Genomic DNA, 23241 nt, shown 5'->3' with positions numbered 1-23241 from the left:
ACTATTTATTTAGTGGTATTATTTCTGTTGTCATCTGTTGTGTTTTCTTTGTTGGAAACCGTCCACCGGACTGTATGTACACACTTTGTGCACAAAGTAAAAACAGCCCAAATATGTTAGAACTACAAATGAACTGAATGAACAAATAAACTTATTCTGTTTCTGTTATTCTATTCTGTCTGATTCTTTTTTTTCCTTCTTTGAAATAGGCCGTCACTTCTCAAAATACCTCTGTAAATAGGGGGCGGGGTCAGCGGCGGCATGCGCAGTTCATTTGCAGTGTCAACGCGGTGTGGTTTTGCTGGGACTGTGAGACTGAGCACTGTGAGTGTTGTGGGACGGAGCTCACGGCAGCACTCGCTGCTGAGAAGAGTAACATGTGTGTCTCCAAAAGTTTCCAATAACACCAGAAAACGTCGCTAGATTTTTCGCTAGTCGCTTAAAAAAATCGTTAAAGGGGTCTAGAAAGTTCCTAAATATACTTGGCAACACTGGAACTGAGACCAGTTGGTTGTGTGGATTACTTAGAAATTACTGTTTTATAAAGATTTTAAAAACGGTGAATTGTCTTCAGGTCTTTTTGTGCTGAGGCAAGCAAACGTTTTCTGTGGCGCTTTTGTTTTAGAGTTGAAGATCGCTATAGCTAAATCGAATTCATAAATTAAAATAAAGTTAATACGCACCACATTATCAGCGGCGGCATGCGCAGTTCATTTGCGGTCAGTAGCGGTCCTTTTAGACTATAATGTAATCATATTTATTAATAATACTAACACGAATAAAAATGAAACATAATTATAATACCATACCACTATTACTCCCACTACTACCAAAAATAAGTATTAATAATGTACTAAACAGAGTTTAGTAAAAAAAAAAATAGTGAAGTCAAAAGTAAATTAACACACGTACAGTTTGAGCAACGTAAAAGCTGGTAATAAGGCAACGTACATACTTCTTAGTTACATATCTACTTCTTAGTGCGGTAGTACGTAGTATGGGAACAGCGTAAATCAGTGGCTCCGTCCACTGTTGATGACGCAAGGGTGCATGTTTATGATTGCGACCATTCGGTGAATGGAGCTGTACTAGATTTGGCTGCCTTTACTGAAAACTCGCTTTTTAAGCTCCTTAAGCGATTAGTCTGGTTTGGTAATACAATGACAAATCGGACGGCATATTTCTATGATCCGGATGTTGGGAACTTTCACTATGGTAAGGGCAACCTAATCAGACTGCTAACGCTAGGTAGATAGCCTCCTGCTAGTTGTTTAGCTAGCCAGCTAGCTAACATATTTAATGCAAGCTATAAGTTTGCTAACGTTAGCGGCAAGATATAAATTCGCTAACGTTAGCAGGTAAGCATGCAACGAATTTCCTGTATGTATCATTTCGCGTAATTAATGTAAAATGTTTGTAGGGATAAAGCTCTAACGTCATTTTAAAAAGCTCGAGCAGAACAGTGATCTTCCAACATTTTATAGACATAATCGGGCTCTATTGTTTTGTTTACTGCAAACATATTCACGTACTATATATTTGTGAATTAAAAGGCGATTGTATGTTCTGAATGTAGACGTTTTATTCATGTCAGAAGCCAGAAGTTCATAAGCAAGTGCTTCATTACATGTAATAAATGATGGACTTTTTACTTTACTCTTAATGTATTCTGAAATATGGCTGGATTGCTTGGATGTAATGACTCATGAATTGACATGTTTGTCTGTGTTTTGCAAAACTATTTAGAAGTTATTTAGAAAAAGGTTATGTGTTGTTTAGCCTATGTTTGGTTTCAGGTGGGGTTTTTTTTTTTTTTTTTTGTAATGGCATAACTCTTTCTTTTGTGTAATTTCAAAGCGTTGAAAGGTAAAAACTCACTGGTCTATATATAGTTAAATGTTAAGTGGTGTAAAGATTTGTGATACAAATCCAGCAAAAGGTACATTGTTTGAATGTGTAATTCACATTATTTTGAATCAAATGTCCAAATGAATTGCATTTGCTGTGATACCACACCAAATGATCCACTTGTAATCACGACTGCATGGACAACAGTTCAGGTAGTTCAAATCTACCGTGTTATTATTCATACACTGTATCTTATCTCACTGTAACTTATCTCCGTACTCTTAATCTTTTCTTTCTATTACTACAGGGGCTGGACATCCAATGAAGCCCCATAGGCTGTCCCTAACCCACAGTCTGGTCTTGCATTATGGCTTATATAAAAAAATGATGGTACTGCAGATTTCTTTTTTTAATTCTAGCTGTTCATAGATTATCTCACTATAAATACCAACATATTTTACTGATATCTGACGTGCGGTGTAAAGCTTTAATACGTGTTCACTTTAACAGGTTTTCAAACCATACAAGGCCTCACAACATGATATGTGTCGTTTCCATTCAGAGGACTATATAGATTTTCTGCAGAAGGTCAGCCCAAACAACATGCAGGGCTTTACAAAGAGCCTTAACACCTTCAATGTTGGAGATGACTGGTAAACAGATCAGATGTGTGTGTGTGTCAATGTGTCAGTTTATTTAACTGTGTGTATCTACATTCCTTTTATGTTTGTTAAATTGTACTAAACAATCATGTATAGTACTACTAAAATAAATGTCTTTGTTTCTTGTTTTTTTTAGTCCTGTCTTTCCAGGGCTGTTTGAATTTTGTTCCAGATACACTGGCGCCTCACTCCAAGGAGCGACTCAACTAAACCATAAGGTTTGATGCACTCATCTGAGATAGATGAGCACTTACAAATTTACTGTTTTAGGAGCATGCAGGTCACTTTTTGTAGTTTTGCCTCTATATACCAACTCAATGGATTACAAAAAAGGCAGTCAATATGGTATTGAAGTGCCTTTCTTCTTTAATTGAAGAAGAAAATCCAAATGTGGGTGAAGAACGTCTGGAAAAGTAGGCTGAAAAAACAAACCTGTCAGTGAGATATAGCAGACAAATCAACAATTTGGTACATTACTATAAAGATGTGATTCACTGGTGAGCTCAGCAACACCTGGAAGGTAGTAAAAGACAACTAAAGTTACTATTTCAGAATATCTTTGGTGTAAAAGTAGACATATCATTGAATAATTCTACATTTAGAGATGAATTTAAACACAAAGGGTTCAATTACAAATGCAAACCACTGTTAACACTCAAGACCACACAGGCCAGATTAGAGTGCTTGAAACCAATCAAAAAAGACCTGCCCAGTTTTGGAACAAGATTCTGTGCACACAAAAAACCAATATTGAATAAAAAAAAAAAGAATGGAGAAGGAAAGAAAGGATTCATGGTCTGGAGCATACCACATTATGTGTATGGCATGGCCATGTATGGTTGCTAATGGAACTGGGTCACTGGTAGTAGCAAGATGAATTCTTATGTGTACAGGGGTATGTTCTGGTTATATTCAGTCAAATGCTGAAAATCTGATAGGGTGGTGCTTTTCTCTTCAGATGGATAACAATGCTAACATATCGTTAACGATGTTTTTGGCATACTTTTACAGCTGAAAGTCTACATTCGTCTTCCTCATTCCAAATTCAGAGAGGTAGTGTACAGAGGCAAAATTACAAAAATGGTCACTGTTCAAATACTTATGAATATGAATATGCATTTCTTTCCTTATTTAATGCTGTTATTTTTTTGTCGTTCTGCTTGTTATTATTTACCTTTAGATTTGTGACATTGCTATCAACTGGGCTGGCGGTTTACATCATGCAAAAAAATTTGAGGTAGTTTTTTTTTTTTTTTTAGTCATTTGATTGATGCTTCCACATATTACCCTTTATGTATTGATTTTTCTATATACTCAAGCAGTGTAGATGGATATAAATACAGGCTGTGAAAATATTCTTTGTAAAGCAACTTTTTTCACCAATTTGTTTTTCATTGATGACACGGCAAAAACACACCAGATGTGTTATGAAAGAGTGTCCAGTGATTTTTTTTTTTTACATGTATTCCCCAAAAGGAAGGAATGGATGACCAAATATACAGTGGTATGCAAATGTTTAGTTACCCCTGGTCACACTTGTTTTTACTGTGAATAGTGCCACTGTTGCCTTTGGCTTGCTCATTGGGGGTTTTCTCCTGTCCTATTGCTGATAACAGTGAAGTTGCTTTGAGACAACTGCAAATTTCACTGCTGTAAAAGACCTTAAGGAAGATTTAGCAGACACTGGAGTAGTGGTGCCCTATGTATTTCTGCAATCATACAGTATGAATATGACCTTCATTGAAGAATCATGAGAGGATGTCCTGTGTCCTCACTGCAAAATTCAGCATTAAACATTTTCAAAGAAAGATCTAAACTACACAGTGGCATGGTGAGCATTCTACTAGTAGAGGGACTAATAGATTTAATTTCACATGTTTATCATAGGTGTTAAATTTTGGGAGAATTTTGTTTTTTTGTCCACTTAAAATTATATAAATGTCATGAGGCAAAGCAGCCCTGTCTATCTTTTCTGTTTCAGGCTTCTGGATTTTGTTATGTGAATGACATTGTCATCAGCATACTTGAACTTCTTAAGTAAGTGCAAAATATGGTTAATACATGAATTGGTCACTCCAGGAATGATGCACCTCAAAATGCTCTGGTAACATTAATCTTAATGAGGTAGTAGACAGTAATCCATACTTCAGCTGTATTAACGCTAATAAAATTGTATTGAAATATTTTTTCTCAGCTGTCTCAGGTTTATTTCCATTGCTTGCTTATCCATTTGATCTTTAAATATCTGGCAGGTACCACCCACGTGTGCTGTATATTGACATTGACATACATCATGGTGATGGAGTGCAGGAAGCGTTTTATCTTACAGATAGAGTCATGACTGTGTCCTTCCATAAGTATGGAAACTATTTTTTCCCTGGAACAGGTATGTGGGAAGGATGACATCTTTGTAATAACTTCTGTCCCTATTCTTTCAATCATTTAATCAACGTATTGTATACTCTGAGCTGACAGTTCATTAAAAATCTTGTGTGTAGGAAGAGTTGCTATGATTGATAAATGTTGCAATGTCACTGCTAGGCTGTGAAAAATATCCAGTTAGTAGAGATGCTGTGGTCAGAAATGTATCTTTTGATACAGGACTGGAAGATAAATCACTAAGTTATGAGTTTATTTTAAATCACAGAAATACTGCAGTTCTTAAAACTCATACTAGGGCAACACACATCAACATGCCACCACAGTGTCATCCTATCACTAATTGTGTTAGGTTTACAAGATGCCATACTAACATTGCTTACCCAAGTTAATACTTATAATACTTGCATGTCGTATGGTAATAATAAAACTCATTTAAAACATTTTAATAGTCACTATATGTTTCATACTATTATATTGTGATCTTGTGGTCAACAAAGATATGGCTGTCTGCCATCTGCAGGAAGTGCCATTATCTAACTCTGCAGGTAGCTGTACGAATGTTCCAAAGTGATATGAAATGTTTGTATGAATGACCGTGTAGTAATGGCATAGTAACACCACTGTCCAGCTCATGAATGAATTTAATTGCCTGAAGGACACCTGGTAGCCAGCCCTCCTGTTGGATTTGCCATGTCATGTTACAATAATCAAATATTGAAGATTTTCAAACATTTTTTTGCCTTGTACTCAGTTTTTAAAAATCTGAGGCTAACATTACTCCTTGTATTTACTTGTACAGACATCATTTGTACTAAAACACACTAAAATATATTCTGCAAATATTGACTTGTAAAGTCATTAATTAAATTTACTTTATGTATATCCCTCTATACTTCAAGTACAGCCAATATTTCTTTACAGGGACTAGACAAGTTGTGTGTGCATTTGCACATTTTTGTCAACAACGGTTGCACCTTTAGTTATCTGAATTATTCATTCGAAGGGGTGTCCTCAAACATTTGAACATGTAGTGTATACTGCACTTTGTTAAACTTAGTAGGCATACAATGCACAAATAGTAAATGCAGTTTACAATTAGCCTTAGTGCCATTTCATTTTAATTGTATAATTATGTGTACCTTTTTAAACCTTCCATTGCAAAAGATATTGTACGCTTTTGTGGGAGAATAGGACCCAAAGTCAATGTATTTTATTCCTTATATATTGCATGTTTTGCTTTTTCTTATAGGTGACATGTATGAAGTTGGAGCTGAGAGTGGTCGCTACTACTGCCTGAATGTGCCTCTGCGTGATGGGATTGATGACCAGAGTGAGTGCTTGAATAGACTAGCTTATTACTTAACTGACATGTTATTAGTGGTATTGACTTGATACCATTGTGCTATGGTTGTAGTATTATACTGACCACTGCTGTTATTTCCCTTAAATTATAACCCTAAAATGCTGCAGTCTTTTCTACCTATTACATGATCTTACCTTAACTGTAATATTGTTTTTGCAAAACATTTAGCCTTAGCTCGCATAATTGTGTTGACCTTTTGAACGAAAATGAACTTTTTATGTAGTACTGATTAGAGCAATGTTTTCCCATTCTGGTCATGGAATGTATTTAACAACATGTGGTACATTACTGTGGTACTTTGAGAAATACTATTGCCATATTAAATTATCAATAAATAAATAATTTATAAACCCTTTGTTAAAAATTAACTAGCCCTAAATCTCACAATACTACTGCTTGTGTTTGTGTTTTCCATGCTCTGACACATCCGGTTCACCTCGGGTTGGGCTGGTTCATTAGTTCATTAGTTGCATTATTTGTATTTGTCCAGAGAATACTCTAAAATTAGTGGATTTACAAGGGCAGCCAACCACAAATGGACTCTGGTCAGCCACAAGCAGACAACAGAGGGCAGGTTGGCACATGGTGGAGAGAAAAGAAAAGAGAACATTATTAAGAGTTTAGGAGTTTAAATAGACTGATGCATGGCTCTTAGAAAACCCAGAACAGTTTATATACTTGTAAATGTACATAACAAACTAGCAGTTTGTCATGCAGTTGTGGTTTAGGAGGATGAATGGTACATACAGTGCAGGGGGCAGTATAGTTGGCAGCAAGAACAGTCAGTGTTAATTTTAGATCAGCATCTAACCAGATAGGAGGGTGGTTCAGCCTGGCAAAAAGAAAAACAAACAGTTAGTATGTGATTAAATTCAACATAACTGTTAATAACACGACCACTCTAGATACTAAAATATCACTAGCATCCAGCGTAGCGTTGTATTTATGCAAGTATGAACTTCGGAGATCTAAAGGGGAAGAAACGGGTCCATAATTTAAGAGTGAAGATATGGTTTCTTGGTTAACAATCAAGAGTACGTAGCTGAGACTAAGAGAATCGTCTATTATTGCTAAAAAGAGTCAGGGAATGTGTGCCCTCACACAGTATGTTCACATATACCAATCCAATTGGTATTATAAGTTCCATCCAATTCCATCCATTTGTGTCAAACACAAATGGTCATTGTGGTTGTCTTTGTCTAGGCGAGCCAGCTCATGTTGCGGTATTGGACATAATGTCATTATTATTAATAATTATTATTATGACTAATAATACACTATACTAATAAAGTACACAATAATAATAATAATGATAATGATAATAAATAATAAAGGTGATGATTGATTTTTTTTTTTTCCCCCTTTATTATTATTATTATTAGGCTACAGGCAGTTATTTCAGCCTGTGATCAAGCAAGTGGTTGACTTCTATCAGCCAACCTGTATTGTGCTTCAGGTATGGAATTTTTCTTAAGTTTCTTAGTGTTTTCATTTCATTGTGTTTTGATGTGAATTGTTTAAGCTGCTACTTGTTATTTCTATTTACATGTCCAGTTTTATTAATACAATAATATTATGGTCTGTAGTGTGGCGCAGACTCACTGGGCTGTGACAGACTGGGATGCTTTAATCTCAGTATACGAGGTCATGGGTAAGAAGAATTTAATATACACTCTGACTGGCCCACTGTGATAATACACTTTCTTCCTCCAAGCAATCTCCAATCAGGCCAACTAATTTGCTGACTTGTTTTTGTTAAAACAAAACCATATTGCCCATGGTGTGTGTGTGTATAAAATACAAAAGCAGATAGCAGTATCTTTGTATTAATTGAAGTAATAAAAAAACACGTTTAGTAACACTTTCAGAACTTGATTTGTATTTAGGGGAGAACAGAGTTAAGCGCTGTCAGAAATTAAATCACTTAACTGCATTATTCTACATGCTACAATATTTTATACATTTAATACCAGCCAATTACTATTGTTGTAATTTAGGATTGCAGAAAAATTATTAACATTAAAAGATTACAATGATTACTGAAAATATATTAAATTATTATAACAGAGTGCATGGGAGTTTAGGGCTTTATAATTAACTTGTTTCACCTTATTCCCAAGACATTCCTAAAACACATATTTAACTAGCCTATAAGTTACCCATTCAGCAAAATAGTCAATCCAAGCAATTTGGGGGAGAGACGCATACACACACAGGGAAAAGGGGGAGGAGGAGGTTGTGCAGAAACTAAGCCCCTAACATTCGTTGACCAACATGTCAACAAGTTAATCATGTTGCACTAGCTTTCTGACTTCCAAATAATATAGCGTTGGGTGTCTTGGGTTATAACTATCGACTTAATCGCTTATGATAGCAGACTGTTGAGCTGCAAAACACTTTCAGCTCAACTGTAACGCTAGCTTACAACTTTCACTGTCAGCTAGCGTTAGCAAACGCGAACTAGCATTAGCTAGTTAACTTGCCGGTTTAGCTGGTCAATGGATTGCTAACATTACATTTCCAAATAAGATGATTGGGAGTTTCTCTCTAAATAACAAAAACGCTCTAATTATGCAGATAGTAAACGCTGTATATTTTACAAAGTAAATATCGGCCTCATGCACTCATATATCGGTTGACATGATTATCTTGGCCAGATTAGTTGGTCGGACACTAACTAGAACATCATTATAGGGGATTTTGGAGGCACCTGTCTTATTTAAACCTTTTAAATATTTAGTTTGGTTTGCTTTTTATTGTTGAAGTGATAATTTACAAGTGAAGAACATTACAAACAGCTGCAAGCGAGGCCATGTCAGGCTGTCCTACCTAGTTCAGTCCAAGAGCAGATTGCATGATGTGCAAAAAAGTCCTAATCCTAAAATGTCATCCTGGTTCCTACAAGTATTCAGTTGATGTCAAAATAAATGCTTTCTTTGTCTGAAAGGGTGGTCTATGTTTGATTCGCAAAGGATGTGTGCAAAGAGGAAACTGTCCGAATAGGAATCAAAACACACAAAAAACAACAACATTGAAGTGAAAGAGAAATGTGCTTTGGACAGATGAATCCTAAGTTTTAGTATGGGCATCATAGAATCCACTTTCAATTATTTTTTATCAGCAGTTGCTTGAGGAAAATGTAAAAAGGCTTAAGACGACAATGACCCAATATATTTTTTCAGTTTTATTTGTTTAGTAAGCACCTCAATATCTCACTGGTAAATGTATTAAAAGTATGTGAAATGTATTAGTATTAGTATTACTACTTCAATTCCTGAAATTAGAATCAAGTGCAGCACATCAGCTGTAAATGATTAGAACATGGTTTGAGAGGTTTAAAGGTTTGCTCAGACATTTAGTTGAATTGTTGAAGTGAGTAGCATAATCCAAAAAGCTCTTTTAGGCCTTTAGAAGGAAGATTGTAGATGCATATGATTCTGGGATAGGAAAGAAAGCAGTGTTATGCAGGGATTGGAATTCATTGTTCCAACACACATTTGTTGCTGTGTCATGTTGGAGCCAGCTCATGTTACAGTATCGGATATCATCTAGACTAATATATACACAATAATCCTAAAATAATGGTGTATAGGTACAATTCTTATGACTAGCTGATGAGTAATTAAATGCCGTCTGCATGTGTTTGTGTGTGATGTTTTTTTTTTATTTTTAAATTAATGTATTTATTTAACTTGTGTTCATAATCAATAAAATATTTTATCTCTTTAGGGAATGTGTGGAGTTTGTGAAGAGTTTCAAGATCCCATTGCTTGTGCTGGGAGGAGGAGGATACACTGTACGAAATGTGGCTAGATGTTGGTGGGTTATATGTACTAAATAGTTACTTAAAACAAATTATATAATTGCTAAAATACAAATATGGTGTATTATGTTTAAATATGTTGATAGACTGAAATTGACTTCTTTTAGGGTGCTTATATATATATATATATATATATATATATATATATATATATATAGCTGAATACGGCTCTGCTTGTGTCCAATGTGACCATGTCCAATGCCAAGCAGGGTTGTAGGGCTTCCCAATGCAAAGTAATTGATTTCCCAAAATTTTTTTTTGGAAGACTAAAATCAAATCCTCAAACATTTTTTTGTGTAGTCTTCTCAGAACACAAAACAAAACATTCCTCCCCAATTTAGTCCAGTTTTTACAGAGTAGTTGGGCTCTTATCAAATCATGCTTCCTGTACTGCAAGGGTGCACGCTAGCGTACATCTTTTTGAACTGCTGCTGATGCAGTGATTGAACAGCTGAACATGCTTGGAGAACGCTAACTGCTAGTTCTGCTGCATTAGATAACGGGCACCCACACTGACTAGCATTGCACTGCCAGTGTGACGGTATTGGTGAGAGGGAGATCTGTCCTACCCACCCTGAGAAAGTATGGTCAGTTGAGTTCTCTGGGATCTAATGACAGGGCCAACACGTGGCTGCACCACTTGGTAGATCATTAATAATTTTCTTTTGGAAGAAATGTTAAATGAGCAAGGCTCTTCAAATGTTTAAGACATTTTGGACTATTTTGGCTCTTTACAGTGTTTGTACTATTTATTAACATTAATCGTTGATTTTGTTCTTGGTTTTAGGACCTATGAGACGTCTTTGCTGGTTGAAGAGTCCATTAGTGATGAACTGCCCTATAGTGGTATGTATTTCTTCTTGGAACTCTAAATCTAAATCAGGGTGTCAAAAGTAAAAAAATATATATATGCCGCTTATTCAACTCTGCAGCTTCTTGGCTAATTACCTTCGTTTGTTGAATTTGAACTTTTAGCTTTTTCCCTTTTGTAATGTCTGCAGCAGGCCTGGGCACTGTAAACAATTTTTTTATGGGAGAGGGCTATCTAGATGCATAAAAGTCAATAATACATAATAAATAATAAAACATTTTCCTTTTCTTCTGGGCTTATGAGTGTTTCACTCCGTTTATATCTGGTCACCTGGTTATACCTGGTGTATCTTGACTTTTAGGATTATATCTGACATAAGGCCAGGCCACATAAAAATGCAAGTGTTAACGCACCCAAGACACATTTAAAACAGATAAAAATCCGATTACTCAAACACTTCAGGAGGTTGTCTGAGACACGTTTGAGCCATATGTTATGTTATGCACTGTTCTTTCCAAGACACATTTGACAACCAGAACTCCTCCCAGAGGGGCCCAGTGGACTAAGGCCACTATGATCAGAGGATCACTAGTTCATAGTCATGTTGCTAGCTATCGGCAGTCGAGGCCCAGAGAGAGCAGTTTGGCCTTGCTCTCTCCAGAGATGGCACTCTCTCCCCACTTTTCTTTGCTATGGTGCTGGCTGCCGCTGGCGTCTGTGAGGTGGTGCATCAAAGCCAGATATGCAGCGCTTCCCTCCAGGCACGTTGGTTGCCTGGTGATGTTGCATTGGCGGCAGTTCCAAAAAATGAGAGCTTGACTGCGCACTTTTCGGAGGGGCTGTGTTGGTCCACCCTCACTAGTGTCGGGGCTTTGTGTGCGATGGGAGGAGAGAATACATACAGTTTGAGTAATAGCGGCCCAATTAAGAAAATAGGTAAAAAATCTGTGAAAATTAAATATACATAATAGTTCTTTGAGTAATAACTCTGCCAGCTGGTACCAAATTGAGATTTATATTCAACTTGACTCTGACAGCATGCCACATTTGGTGTAAATCTGTGACCGGGTTGCCCTACAGTTCGAATAGATACATAAGTTGGGTAGTATGAATGCACCATTTTTTTATGTTAAGATTAACCATTAACCGTTAACCATTTCAAACATACATATTGCATTTCCGGTACATTGATTTCTCAAACGTGCACAAAAGCTTACATTTTCATTTATACAGTGATCATCAGCATTGCTAAGTGTCCCAGCATAGCCATCTACAGAACCCCTCCCCCAACATTTCTGCAGACTAGTCCCCTGCAGTGGAGCCTCAAATACACACAAACACAAATGTGGAGTATGTGATCTTATTAGGATGCACAAAGGTTGAGTGGTGCCTAATATTGATGTAGTGAAGTGCAATTCTTAGCTGCATAATCTTTTGTTTACCATCTAAAACGCACTCCTCCTCTTTTTGTCATTTTTTTAACTTCCGTGCTTTTTGGTTTTTGAAATGCATTAGAACTGAAAGAGAGCAGATATAAATGTTTGTGACAATGGCAAGAAGTCCCATTCATTTTATTTGATTTTTTTAAGTCTGCATGTATTTTAGACCCAAGTGTATGCGTGTTGTTTCTTAACACAGAGTACTTTGAATATTTTGCCCCTGACTTTACACTTCATCCTGATGTCAGTACAAGGATTGAGAACCAGAACTCCAGACAGGTATGGCAATTTTCACAATATAAGTAACTAGTGCTGCCACAATATGATTATCAAAGTATGATACATTGTGTTGTAATAGACAGTATACTTAACAGAATAAGCAGATTGTGTAATCAGTACATCATCAATACAAAGAACATCGACCAACTGACATTTCATTACAGAGTTTAATTAGTTATGTTTAATTGGATTGTGTAGAAAAAATATCACTGTACTTAGTATGGGAAAAGTATTTGGATACTGATCAGCAGCGATTGGTGAGTTTAGTCTGCATGACAATTCATGTTCTCTGATGGTTGATGTTAACATGTAAAGTCAGTCGGTGCAGTACAAGTATTCCTAATAATTTAGTAAGTGTGTAATTGTGTATTGTAAACAAATGGCTAAAATCTGAGTATGGGTATAAACTGTTATTTACAGGAACTTGGAACCTGCTGTAACTTTTCTTACTCCTTCCCATAGTACTTGGAGCAGATTCGTCAGACTGTCTTTGAGAATTTAAAGATGCTAAACCATGCACCAAGTGTTCAGATCCATGATGTTCCTTCAGACCTGCTTAGCTACGAGCGCACAGATGATGCTGACCCTGATGAGAGAGGTTCAGAAGAGAACTATTCCAGGTGAGAGATTGTTGCACGGTTGACTGAATACACTGAAATTCTTTTTGTTATTTTCTAAGAAACGTTACAGGGTGATCAACAAATGTGGGTGGAGCTTCTGCCATTTTAATAAATAGCTGTTAATTATGGAAGCCATTGGTGGGCTTAGTTCTGAGATGATTGTTTAAGTTTAAGTTAAGCTTAGGTTTTTTTATGAATGAATATGCCAGTTGTCCTTGTATGAGGTTAGCAGTGTTTAGAAATGTTAGTGATAAGCGGAATACGTTTACTTGGTTTGATACTCATGTAAGATCTACAGTTAAGCGATTTCGATATTTAGCAGTGTTCAGGTAATTTTGTACATTGTTGTACAGTAACCTTCAATAAATACAAGCAACTAACATATTAAAGGAGACATGTAACACATTTCCCACAGTCACCATCATGTGATTAGTATGTATGTGTATATACAGTGGGGCAAAAAAGTATTTAGTCAGCCACTGATTGTGCAAGTTCTCCTACTTGGAAAGATGAGAGAGGTCTGTAATTTTCATCATAGGTTCACTTCAACCATACATCCAGGAAATCACATTGTATGATTATTTAAAGATTTTTTTAGTAAATTATGGTGGAAAATAAGTATTTGGTTAATAACAAAAGTTCAACTCAATACTTTGTAACATAACCTTTGTTGGCAATGACCGAGGTCAAACACTTCCTGCAGGTTTGCACACGCTGTAGCTGGTATTTTGGCCCATGCAGATCTCCTCTAGAGCAGTGATGTTTTGGGGCTGTCGCTGGGCAACATGGACTTTCAACTCCCTCTGCAAATTTTCTATGGGGTTGAGGTCTGGAGACTGGCTAGGCCATTCCAGGGACCTTGAAATGCGTTTTACAGAGCCACTCCATCATTGCCCGAGTGGTGTGTTTGGGATCATTGTCTGGAACACCCAGCCATGTTCCATCTTCAATGCTCTCACTGATGAAAGAAAGTTTTGGCTTAAAATCATTCTTCCCTTAACACGGATCAATTGTCCTGTCCCCTCTGCAAAATGGCCCCAAAGCATGATGTTTCCACCCCCATGCTTCACAGTAGGTATGGTGTTAATGGGATGCAACTCGGCGTTCTTCTTCCTCCAAACACGAGGAGTTAAGTTTTTACCAAAAAGTTCTATTTTGGTTTCATCTGACCACATGATATTCTCCCAATCCCCTTCTGGATTATCCATATGCTCTCTGGCAAACATCAGACGGGCCTGGACATGTACTGGCTTAAGCACAGGGGGACACGTCTGGCACTGCAGGATTTAAGTCCCTCTCGGCGTAGTGTGTTACTGATGCAGGTCATTCATCAGGTCCCTCCGTGTAGTTCTGGTATTTTTGTTCATCGTTCTTATGATCATTTTGACCCCACAGGATGAGATAGAGGGAGATTATCAATGGTCTTGTCTTCCATTTTCTTACAATTGCTCCCACAGTTGATATATTCACACCATCCTGCGTCTACAATTTTCTTCCTGGTGTCCTTCGACAGCTCTTTGGTCTTGGCCATGGTTATTTTTGGAGTCTGCCTGTTTGAGGCTGTGGACAGGTGTCTTTTATACAGCTAACAAGGTCAAACAGGTGCCGGTTTTATACAGGTAACGAGTGGAGGACAGAAGAGCTTCTTAAGAAAGAAGTTACAGGTCTGTGAGAGCCAGAAATCTTGCTTGTTTGTAGGTGATCAACTACTTATTTTCCACTATAATTTACAAATAAATTCTTTAAAAATCCTACAAGGTGATTTCCTGGATTTTTCTCATTTTATTTCTCATAGTTAGACGTGTACCTGATGAAATGTATGATGAAAATTACAGACCTCTCTCATCTTTTTAAGTAGGAGAACTTGCACAATCAGTGGCTGATTAAATACTTTTTTGCCCCACTGTACAGTGGTGCTTAAAAGTTTGTGAACAATTAAAAATTTTCTAGGTTTCTGCATACATTTCACCTAAAAACTTTTTACATTTTTGAAAGTCTTAAGTCGCTGCAGACAACCAAACCAATGAGACAAAAATATTAGACTTATTTATTTATTTATTGAAGAAAATGATCAAGTATTACAGATTTGTGAGTGGCAAAAGTAGAACAAATGTTCACATACTTTTTCCACTCACAGATATGTAATATTGCATAATTTTCCACAATAGATAAATGACCAAATCTGTGTTGGTCTCATTTGTTTGATATGGTTATCCTCTTCTGTGTTTAGGATGTGTGTAAATCTGAACATTTTAGGTCAAATTCATGTAGATGTATAGAAAAGGATTTCCAAACTATATGTTTTTTATGTATACTGTTTGGTCCTGTGCATATTTCAGAAAATTACAACTTTTTGGGGGACATGTTTTAAAAGGAGCATTAGTCAAGATTTTGGAAGCATCAGCCTCCAGTGGTTAACTAGGTGAACACAACAACATTGGAAGGATTTTCCCCCCTTTTTGATCCACATTCCATTCCATTAACACAAACTATGCCTCTTCTATATAAATCTATAAATACTCTTGTCGTCTAATTATGTTTTCCATGTACTGTACATATTCTTAGTATCGCAGAGGCATTTGAAAAAAGTGAGCATTAAATTCCCTTGTATGTTGTTGGTTGGTTTTTTTTTTTCTAAGAAACTTTTATGAAATTATAAATACTTATTTAGAAATTATAATTACCTTTGAACACATCACAACAATATGCTGCTGTGGGAACAGTTGAGTGTATTTGCTGTCTGATAGTTCTTTGCAATAAGTTCCCATTTAGTTTATAAGCCACTACCAGAGTTGGCTAGTTAGCATCGTTAGCTGCAGCTGACCAGTGTTGCATATATTTATTAAAATAAGGTTCACACAAAACATTTACTAAAGTTAAAAAAAATAAATAACTTAAGCAGCTGTGACTTAAACAGTGCAGCACATTACACAGATTTAGAACTTTTACACATCCATCCTTTATTTGAAGTGTTTTTGTCTAGAAAATCCAGATTGTTCCCTGTTTGATTTAGACCTAGGGGATTGGCATGTCTACTGAAGAACATTCAATAAGTCTTGTTTTGCATGATATTTTGGGTGTTTTGGTGGATCTCCCAACTCCTCATCCCTTCTCTTTCATCCTTCTTTAAATGATCTGTATCCAGCTAATGAATAATTTGAAAATATCGAGAGAGAAAAAAAAAAGAGAAAATATGGTCACAAATAATTATCAACATAGTTGCCAATTTACTGTAGATGATCCTGATCCTGTCCCTACATTTAACTCACATACACGGTCAGCCCTTTGAGCTGGGAAAGTTTGTGTGTTTCTGTAATGGGTCAGATGAGGGTCTGTATATGTCTGTTCATAATTCAGAAGCAAATACAAGACTTTAATAGAGCCAGGATTCAATGGTGCATTTTCCGATTAAAATGTAAGTGTTCTCTCGTGTGTGCATGTGCACGTGCGTGCCAAGCCTGTCACACATTTGAAGAGAGATCATGAAACATCTTGTAGTATTTTTCCTGTAAGCAGTAGATAGTACCTACCAAAAGTTGTTCACCTAAGACCACCTGTGAACCAGCGAGATGGTCATGGGCACCGAAGGCTCATTGATGCAATCCATGGAGGTCTAACCTCACATCTTACTGGATGTACTTCAGAGGTCTTGTGGAGTCCATGCCTCAGATCGTCTGTTGTGGCGGCACAATAGGAACCTACTCAGTATTACACAGGTAGTGTTGCTGACGGGTATACATATGTAAATGTGTATAAATGTCAAAGAATACACATGGTAAAAAGGTTTTTGCGTGACACTGACTAACAATGAAAGTAGTCATATGTGATGCACACTCACGTCTTATCCAAAATCTCCAAAATTGCCAACTTTACAGGAGATGCCTAAAATCTTCAACTTTCAATAAAAGTCAGGGTAAAATAATTTATTATAATTAATTTTGGGGCATCATCATGAAGTACAAGGTTTTATTTTGAAAGCAATTATACACCTATAGCGTGTCATGCAATGTTTGGGCACCCTTGATCAAAATTTGTAACTGTAGAGTGTGAGTAAAAGAACCTGTATTTCCAAAAGGCGTAAAGGATGTACACTTCTTTAATATTTTAACATTTCTATAATAGGGGTGGCAAAGCAAAGCCTTGCATGGTTACTTAGTAAATACACTTTGGCAAGTATCACAGCTTGTAAATGCTTTTTGTGACCAGCTACAAAGACTTTTAGTTCTTGTTTGAGGTCTTTATCCTGCTGTAGAAGTCGTTCTCTTTTAATCTTTAGCTTTTTAACAATATAAGCTTACATATTGTGCTGGTCTTAATTGAACTGTAACACTGGCTGCAGCACAATACCACTGCTCGGTCGTCTTCATTTCTACAAACAGGTCTCTCAGTTTGTGCACTTCTGGTCTGTTACTGTAAATAGTTAAAGATGAAACATTATGTTCAACATGAACTAAAATTAGTGTAAAATCTGTTATGTACGATTTTAAAATGGAAAGTAGCACCCTGCAAAAGTTTGGGCACCCCAAGATATTTGAGATTTGATTATTAGGGTCTCAGATTTGCTTCTTAGGGCTGTGACTAAGTACTGATACTTTTGTCCCAACAATCAGCAACCATGGGCTCACCTACGCAGCTGCTTTGCACTCTTAATATTTATAAGAAAGCAATAGCATTTTTAGTTTATTTCCTCAGTTCATACTGTAATGGAGTGGTAGCGCAGTGACACCTGCAAAATATGACCTTGATGGAAGAGTCATCTGAAGAAAACCTTTCTGCCTTTTCACCACAAAATATAGCATCAGAAGTTATCAAAGGAACATTTATGTGGACAAAATTGTTGGTACCCCTCGGTTAATGAAAGGAAAACCCGCAATGGTCACAGAAATAACTTGAATCTGACAAGAGTAATAATAGAAATTCTATGAAAATGAACAAATGAAAATCCGACATTGATTTTGAACCATGCTTCAACAGAATTATTTATAAAAAAAAAAAACACTCATGAAACAGGTCTGGACAGACATTATTGTACCCTTAACTTAATATTTTGTTGCACAACCTTTCGAGGCAATCACTGCAATCAAACAATTCCTGTAACGGTCTACTCCTCATGAGCAAACTGTTCTAGTTGTTTCAGGTTTAAAGGCTGCCTTTTCCAGACGGCATGTTTCAGCTCCTTCCAAAGATGCTCAATAGGAGTTTTGGTCCAGGATCATAGAAGGCCACTTCAGAATAGTCCAATGTTTTCCTCTTAGCCATTCTTGGGTGTTTTTAGCTGTGTGTTTTGGGTCATTATCCTGTTGCAAGACCCATGACCTGTGACTGAGACCAAACTTTTTGATACTGGGTAGCACATTTCTCTCTAGAATCCCTTGATAGTCTTGAGATTTTATTTTACCCTGCACAGATTCAAGACCCCCTGTGCCAGATGCAGCAAAGCAGCCCCAAAACATATCAGAGCCTCCTCCATGTTTCACAGTAGGGACAGTGTTCTTCCCGTCTGCTTCCCGTCTGTCAACAAAGAGCAGATGTGCCTAGGCAAAAAGTTTTATCTGTCCATAGGACATTCTCCCAGAAGCTTTGGGGCTTGTCAACAAGTAGTTTGGCAAATTTCAGTCTGGCTTTTTTATGATTTGTTTTCAAGCATGGTCATCAATGTCTTTCATTTGTTTATTTTCATAGCATTTTATTTATTATTAGTTTTGACTTTTTGATTTGATTTGATTAAAAAAGTTAATTAAAAGTGGATGGCTTCTACAGTATGGTAAAGATTGTAAACACACCTCAAAGTCCTCAAGAGGTTCAATGAGAAGTTTAAGCTCAGCTGGATGGAACTAAGTACTAACAATATTTTTTTTTCAGGATGACCTCAAACTGTCTTTTGCTTTGATCAACAGGCCTGAGGCAGGAAATGAATTTTATGATGGTGATCATGACAATGATAAAGAGAGTGATGTGGAAATCTAACCTCCATCCAACAAGACATCCTCACCTATTCTTCCTAAAATACAACACTGTTTTCTAAAAGCTGAACTGTCATGTAGTAAGTGGGCAAAAGCCATCTTGATTTTTTTTTTTTGGGGGGGGGGGGGGGGGGGGCATTGTTGTACTGTAGAAGCGGAATTTTCTGAGTACCAGTGCATCTGTCCTAGTTATTTTCTTTTGTATTTGTGCAGTATATAAACATGTAAAACTATACTATTGTCAGTAACATTCATTCTCTCCCAAGATGTGTTTATTTACAATGCCTTTTACAAAACCTTTCTCAACTCATACAACTGTGTGGAACACATCAAATAACATGCATCAAGGCATTATAGTGTCTGCTTTAATATGTGTACATGTTAAAGCTGGAATGACCCCTTGTGTCCTGAAAAGTATGGAAAGATGTATGAAAAGTATGATTTTTTTTTTTTTTTTTTTTCCCTCCTTTTTTTTTCTTCATTTTTTTATGTCCGTTTGCTTAGTCAACTTGGTCATTGCTGACTACTGCTTTATAATTTGTAACATTCAGTCATTTGTATCCAAATGTTATTGTAGTTTGTACAGGATTTTATGTGCATTTAATAAAAACAGGTGCAGGGCCTATGAGGATTTACAACCTGTCGGTCAGTCTACAATTGAAGCTGACAGTGTAGTTCTACTTTTAGAATGCTACTTGTCAGTGGCATTTGAAGTTAATTTGACATGTTAGCAACATTATTTATTAATTTTGTTACATTTTATTAGACATTAAAGATCACTAGTGTTTTTAGTCAGCACAAGTTGGTACTAGGAGTGTTCCCTGGTGAGCACAAGACACTATTCGGTGTGCCTCAGAGGCTATTAGGTGAGCCTCATTTCTTTTTATTAATGTACACTGTTTAACAAAAAAAAATCCAGTGGTTTGGTTTCAGTGGTTATTTTTTATCACATTAATATACTCTAATTCGACAGAGTACAAGGAACATTTTTGGGGCTTTTTTAAAAATCAACAATAGGCAGCTGCATATGAAGGATGATTTGAGTTGCCAACATTGGCAATTGGCATTGGCATTTCATTGTTACGAAATGTTAATGTCTTTTTTGAGGTTTGCAGTTACCAGTCTGCTATGTGACCAATTTTCACGAAAGAAGAGCCGAGTAAGTCAATGACTCCATGTGACACGCCAATTAGATGTGTACACTACTTTTAGTGGGCAAAAAAGGCCAACCCTGTATTCAAGAGTGGATGATGTAGTGTAGTTCAGAAACATACTCAATGCAAGTACACAAATGCCACCGCTGGGACAATGCTCTTATGAGGGATTCATTGGTTTATTAAACAGCTGAAAGTTTGTAAATGTTGCTAATAAACCTGACTTAATCCTTAATACTAATACACATATTTGTTTACTAGTGGGTCTTGATGGCTCTTAATTGCTCTAACATGGCGTATTGCCTTAGATAGAGAATAACAGACAACGTGGCATCTAGGTATATATAGCCATGGTTAAAACACTGAGTACTTGGGGAGGGGGGTGGGGGCAGATGACAAATCCAAAGTGGTCACAACAGTTTTGAACGCAATTCCATATGAAACCCAGTCTGCATAGCTGCAACACAAATCTATACAATATTGTCTATACAACAGTCCATTTTTGAACAGTTAAAAATTGTCATGGGTCTCTTAAATGTGTATTTATTTAAATCATGTGAAAAAGTTAAATTATTTTGGAAATACTAGAGGTAGAGAATGAAGAGGTTCCCTCTTTCCCTACAATTTTAGGTAAAATGGGCCACCGGTAGTTTTAGCTCAAAAAATTTTTATATCTTGACAAACTATTGAGTTTGGTGTGCCATAGTAACAACCTTGTAAATACATTTTATGCAATAACAAATATTTTATTCCAGAATGTGTTTAAAAATTAACTGTTGTATAGATAATATTGTATAGATTTGTGTTGCTGTGTGTAGTTTAGCTGAAAATCATGCCCCATTTTAGAAATTCCAGGATTGATATCTCATATCTAAACAACTGCTCCATTTTGTGGTTGTGTAGTGTTTCTCATAATAGTGCTCAATTAACTCACCAGAAGATGGTGCTACTCTCAAACGTTTACATAATCAAGGTACAAGAGGATGTTGGAAATTAAACAATACACTATTGGATGATTCTAAATGTAATAATGCTTTGAAAATACTTCTATACAGAAATATTTGTCTAGTTAGTTCAGGTATGTGTAGGTATTAAATGGGATTTCAGGTACAAATCATTTTGGTGTGCCATTCTGCAGCTGGCACAAAAGAATTGAACCCCTAAATAGCTAAACAGAAACAGGCGTTTGGGGAAAAAAAATCAATCAATTTCAATCAATTTGCGCATTTTAGGTAAATATTAGACCAGTGTTGCAAAAACTTACCAAATAAATACATAACCATAGTTTAAAAATGATAAATAATAAATAACTTGCTCTCAATATGGTTTACTGTAAAAATTCTGAGTGGCACACTGGGGAATTGAAAATTCATTAAGACGCCGCACTGGGCCGATGCGGGTCCACATGCCTCACTATAAACATTGATTTTGAATTTTTGGATGTGGCACAGCTCATCTGGTATGCAACAGTAAAACCTAAACTTAAGGTCAGCTAGTGTAGTGTACCTTCATTTTTACTCCCCTCATCTTTAGTTCCCTCTCTGAATCAATCATTTCAAATTAAAAGCCCTCTGCACAGTTTTCCCTCTCCCACTTCATCATGAACAGTCTGCCCAGTAGGTAAGACAAGTGGTCCAAACATTGGTTAATTTAACTGTTGGCTTCTGCACACACAAGCATTTCATATACACACATGAACAAAATTGTTGGTACCTCTCGGTTTATGAAAGAAAAACCCACAATGGTCACAGAAATAACTTGAATCTGACAAAAGTAATAATAAATTAAATAAAATGCTATGAAAATTTTACCAATTAAAGTCAGACATTGCTTTCAACCATGCTTCAGCAGAATAATAATAAAAAAAATAACTCATGAAACAGGCCTGGACAAAAATGATGGTACTCTTAATCTAAAATTTTGTTGCACAACCTTTTGAGGCAATCACTGCAATTAAACAATTCCTGTAACTGTCCGTGAGACTTCTGCACCTCTCAGCAGGTATTTTGGCCCACTCCTCATGAGCAAACTGCTCCAGTTGTCTCCGGTTTGAAGGGTGCCTTTTCCAGACGGCATGTTTCAGCTCCTTCCAAAGATGCTCAATAGGATTTCAGGGCTCATAGAAGGCCACTTCAGAATAGTCCAATGTGTTCCTCTTAGCCATTCTTGGGTGTTTTTAGATGTGTGTTTTGGGTCATTATCCTGTTGCAAGACCCATGACCTGCGACTGAGACCAAGCTTTCTGACACTGGGCAGCACATTTCTCTCTAGAATCCCTTGATAATGTTGAGATTTCATTGTACCCTGCACAGATTCAAGACCCCCTGTGCCAGATGCAACAAAGCAACCCCAGAACATAACAGAGCCTCCTTCATGTTTCACAGTATTCTCTTCTTGATAGGCTTAATTTTTCCATCTGTCAACATATAGCTGATGAAAATAGTTCCATTTTTGTCTCATCTGTCCATAGGACATTCTTCCAGAAACTTTGGGGCTTGTCAACATGTAGTTTGGCAAATTCCAATCTGGCTTTTTTTACGATTTGTTTTCAACAATGGTGTCCTCCTTGGTCGTCTCCCATGAAGTCCACTTTGGCTCAAACAACGACGGATGGTGCGATCTGACACCAATGTTCCTTGAGCTTGAAGTTCAGCTTTAATCTATTTAGAAGTACTCTCCGTCTCTTCAATTTGTCATCAATTTTCATCCCGCGGCCATGTCCAGGGAGGTTGGCTACAGTCCCCTGGATCTTACATTTCTAAATAATATGTGCAACTGTAGTCACAGGAACATCAAGCTGCTTGGAGATGGTCTTATAACCTTTAACATGCTTGTCTATATTTGTCTTTCTAATCTCCTAAGACAACTCTTTCCTTCGCTTCCTCTGGTCCTTGTGT

At 36.7% G+C, this 23241-nt stretch overlaps 1 protein-coding gene and 1 long non-coding RNA gene across 3 annotated transcripts in view; one reads left to right on the top strand and one right to left on the bottom strand.

Annotated features, from left to right (window-relative positions):
- Window positions 1-23241, bottom strand: part of LOC140541343 (uncharacterized) — a 70863-nt gene that overhangs the window by 1206 nt on the left and 46416 nt on the right. The window contains exon 4 of the long non-coding RNA XR_011977915.1: window positions 7003-7087. This is a non-coding gene — a long non-coding RNA (uncharacterized lncRNA). The remainder of the gene's footprint in view (window positions 1-7002; window positions 7088-23241) is intronic.
- Window positions 722-19304, top strand: hdac3 (histone deacetylase 3). 2 transcript variants are annotated; one of them, XM_072663926.1, is made up of 15 exons: window positions 761-1215; window positions 2156-2238; window positions 2359-2501; window positions 2647-2728; window positions 3691-3747; window positions 4492-4547; window positions 4763-4896; window positions 6142-6222; window positions 7638-7711; window positions 7842-7906; window positions 9985-10074; window positions 10866-10924; window positions 12528-12607; window positions 13070-13227; window positions 19125-19304. In XM_072663926.1, the coding sequence occupies exons 1-15, from the start codon at window positions 1161-1163 to the stop codon at window positions 19192-19194; spliced, it is 1287 nt and encodes a 428-aa protein (XP_072520027.1). In that variant the 5' UTR covers window positions 761-1160; the 3' UTR covers window positions 19195-19304. The 2 variants fall into 2 exon arrangements, with proteins under 2 accessions (XP_072520028.1, XP_072520027.1); XM_072663927.1 differs by lacking the exon at window positions 19125-19304 and having other exon boundaries at window positions 722-1215; window positions 12577-12607; window positions 13070-13199.

The sequence above is a fragment of the Salminus brasiliensis genome, chromosome 19 (genome assembly GCF_030463535.1).
Source record: "Salminus brasiliensis chromosome 19, fSalBra1.hap2, whole genome shotgun sequence".
Taxonomy (NCBI): domain Eukaryota; kingdom Metazoa; phylum Chordata; class Actinopteri; order Characiformes; family Bryconidae; genus Salminus; species Salminus brasiliensis.
The sequence above is the reverse complement of the archived record's forward strand: the minus strand, read 5'-3'. Positions and strand labels throughout refer to the sequence as shown.

What these genes read in the sequence shown, in the direction of transcription:
- hdac3 (XM_072663926.1), top strand. Translation starts at nt 1,161, where the DNA reads ATGACAAATCGGACGGCATATTTCTATGATCCGGATGTTGGGAACTTT. An exon ending in CTCAGTATACGAGGTCATGG is followed by an intron (nt 7,907 to 9,984) that starts GTAAGAAGAATT and finishes TTATCTCTTTAG; the next exon opens with GGAATGTGTGGAGTTTGTGA. An exon ending in TGATGAACTGCCCTATAGTG is followed by an intron (nt 10,925 to 12,527) that starts GTATGTATTTCT and finishes TTCTTAACACAG; the next exon opens with AGTACTTTGAATATTTTGCC.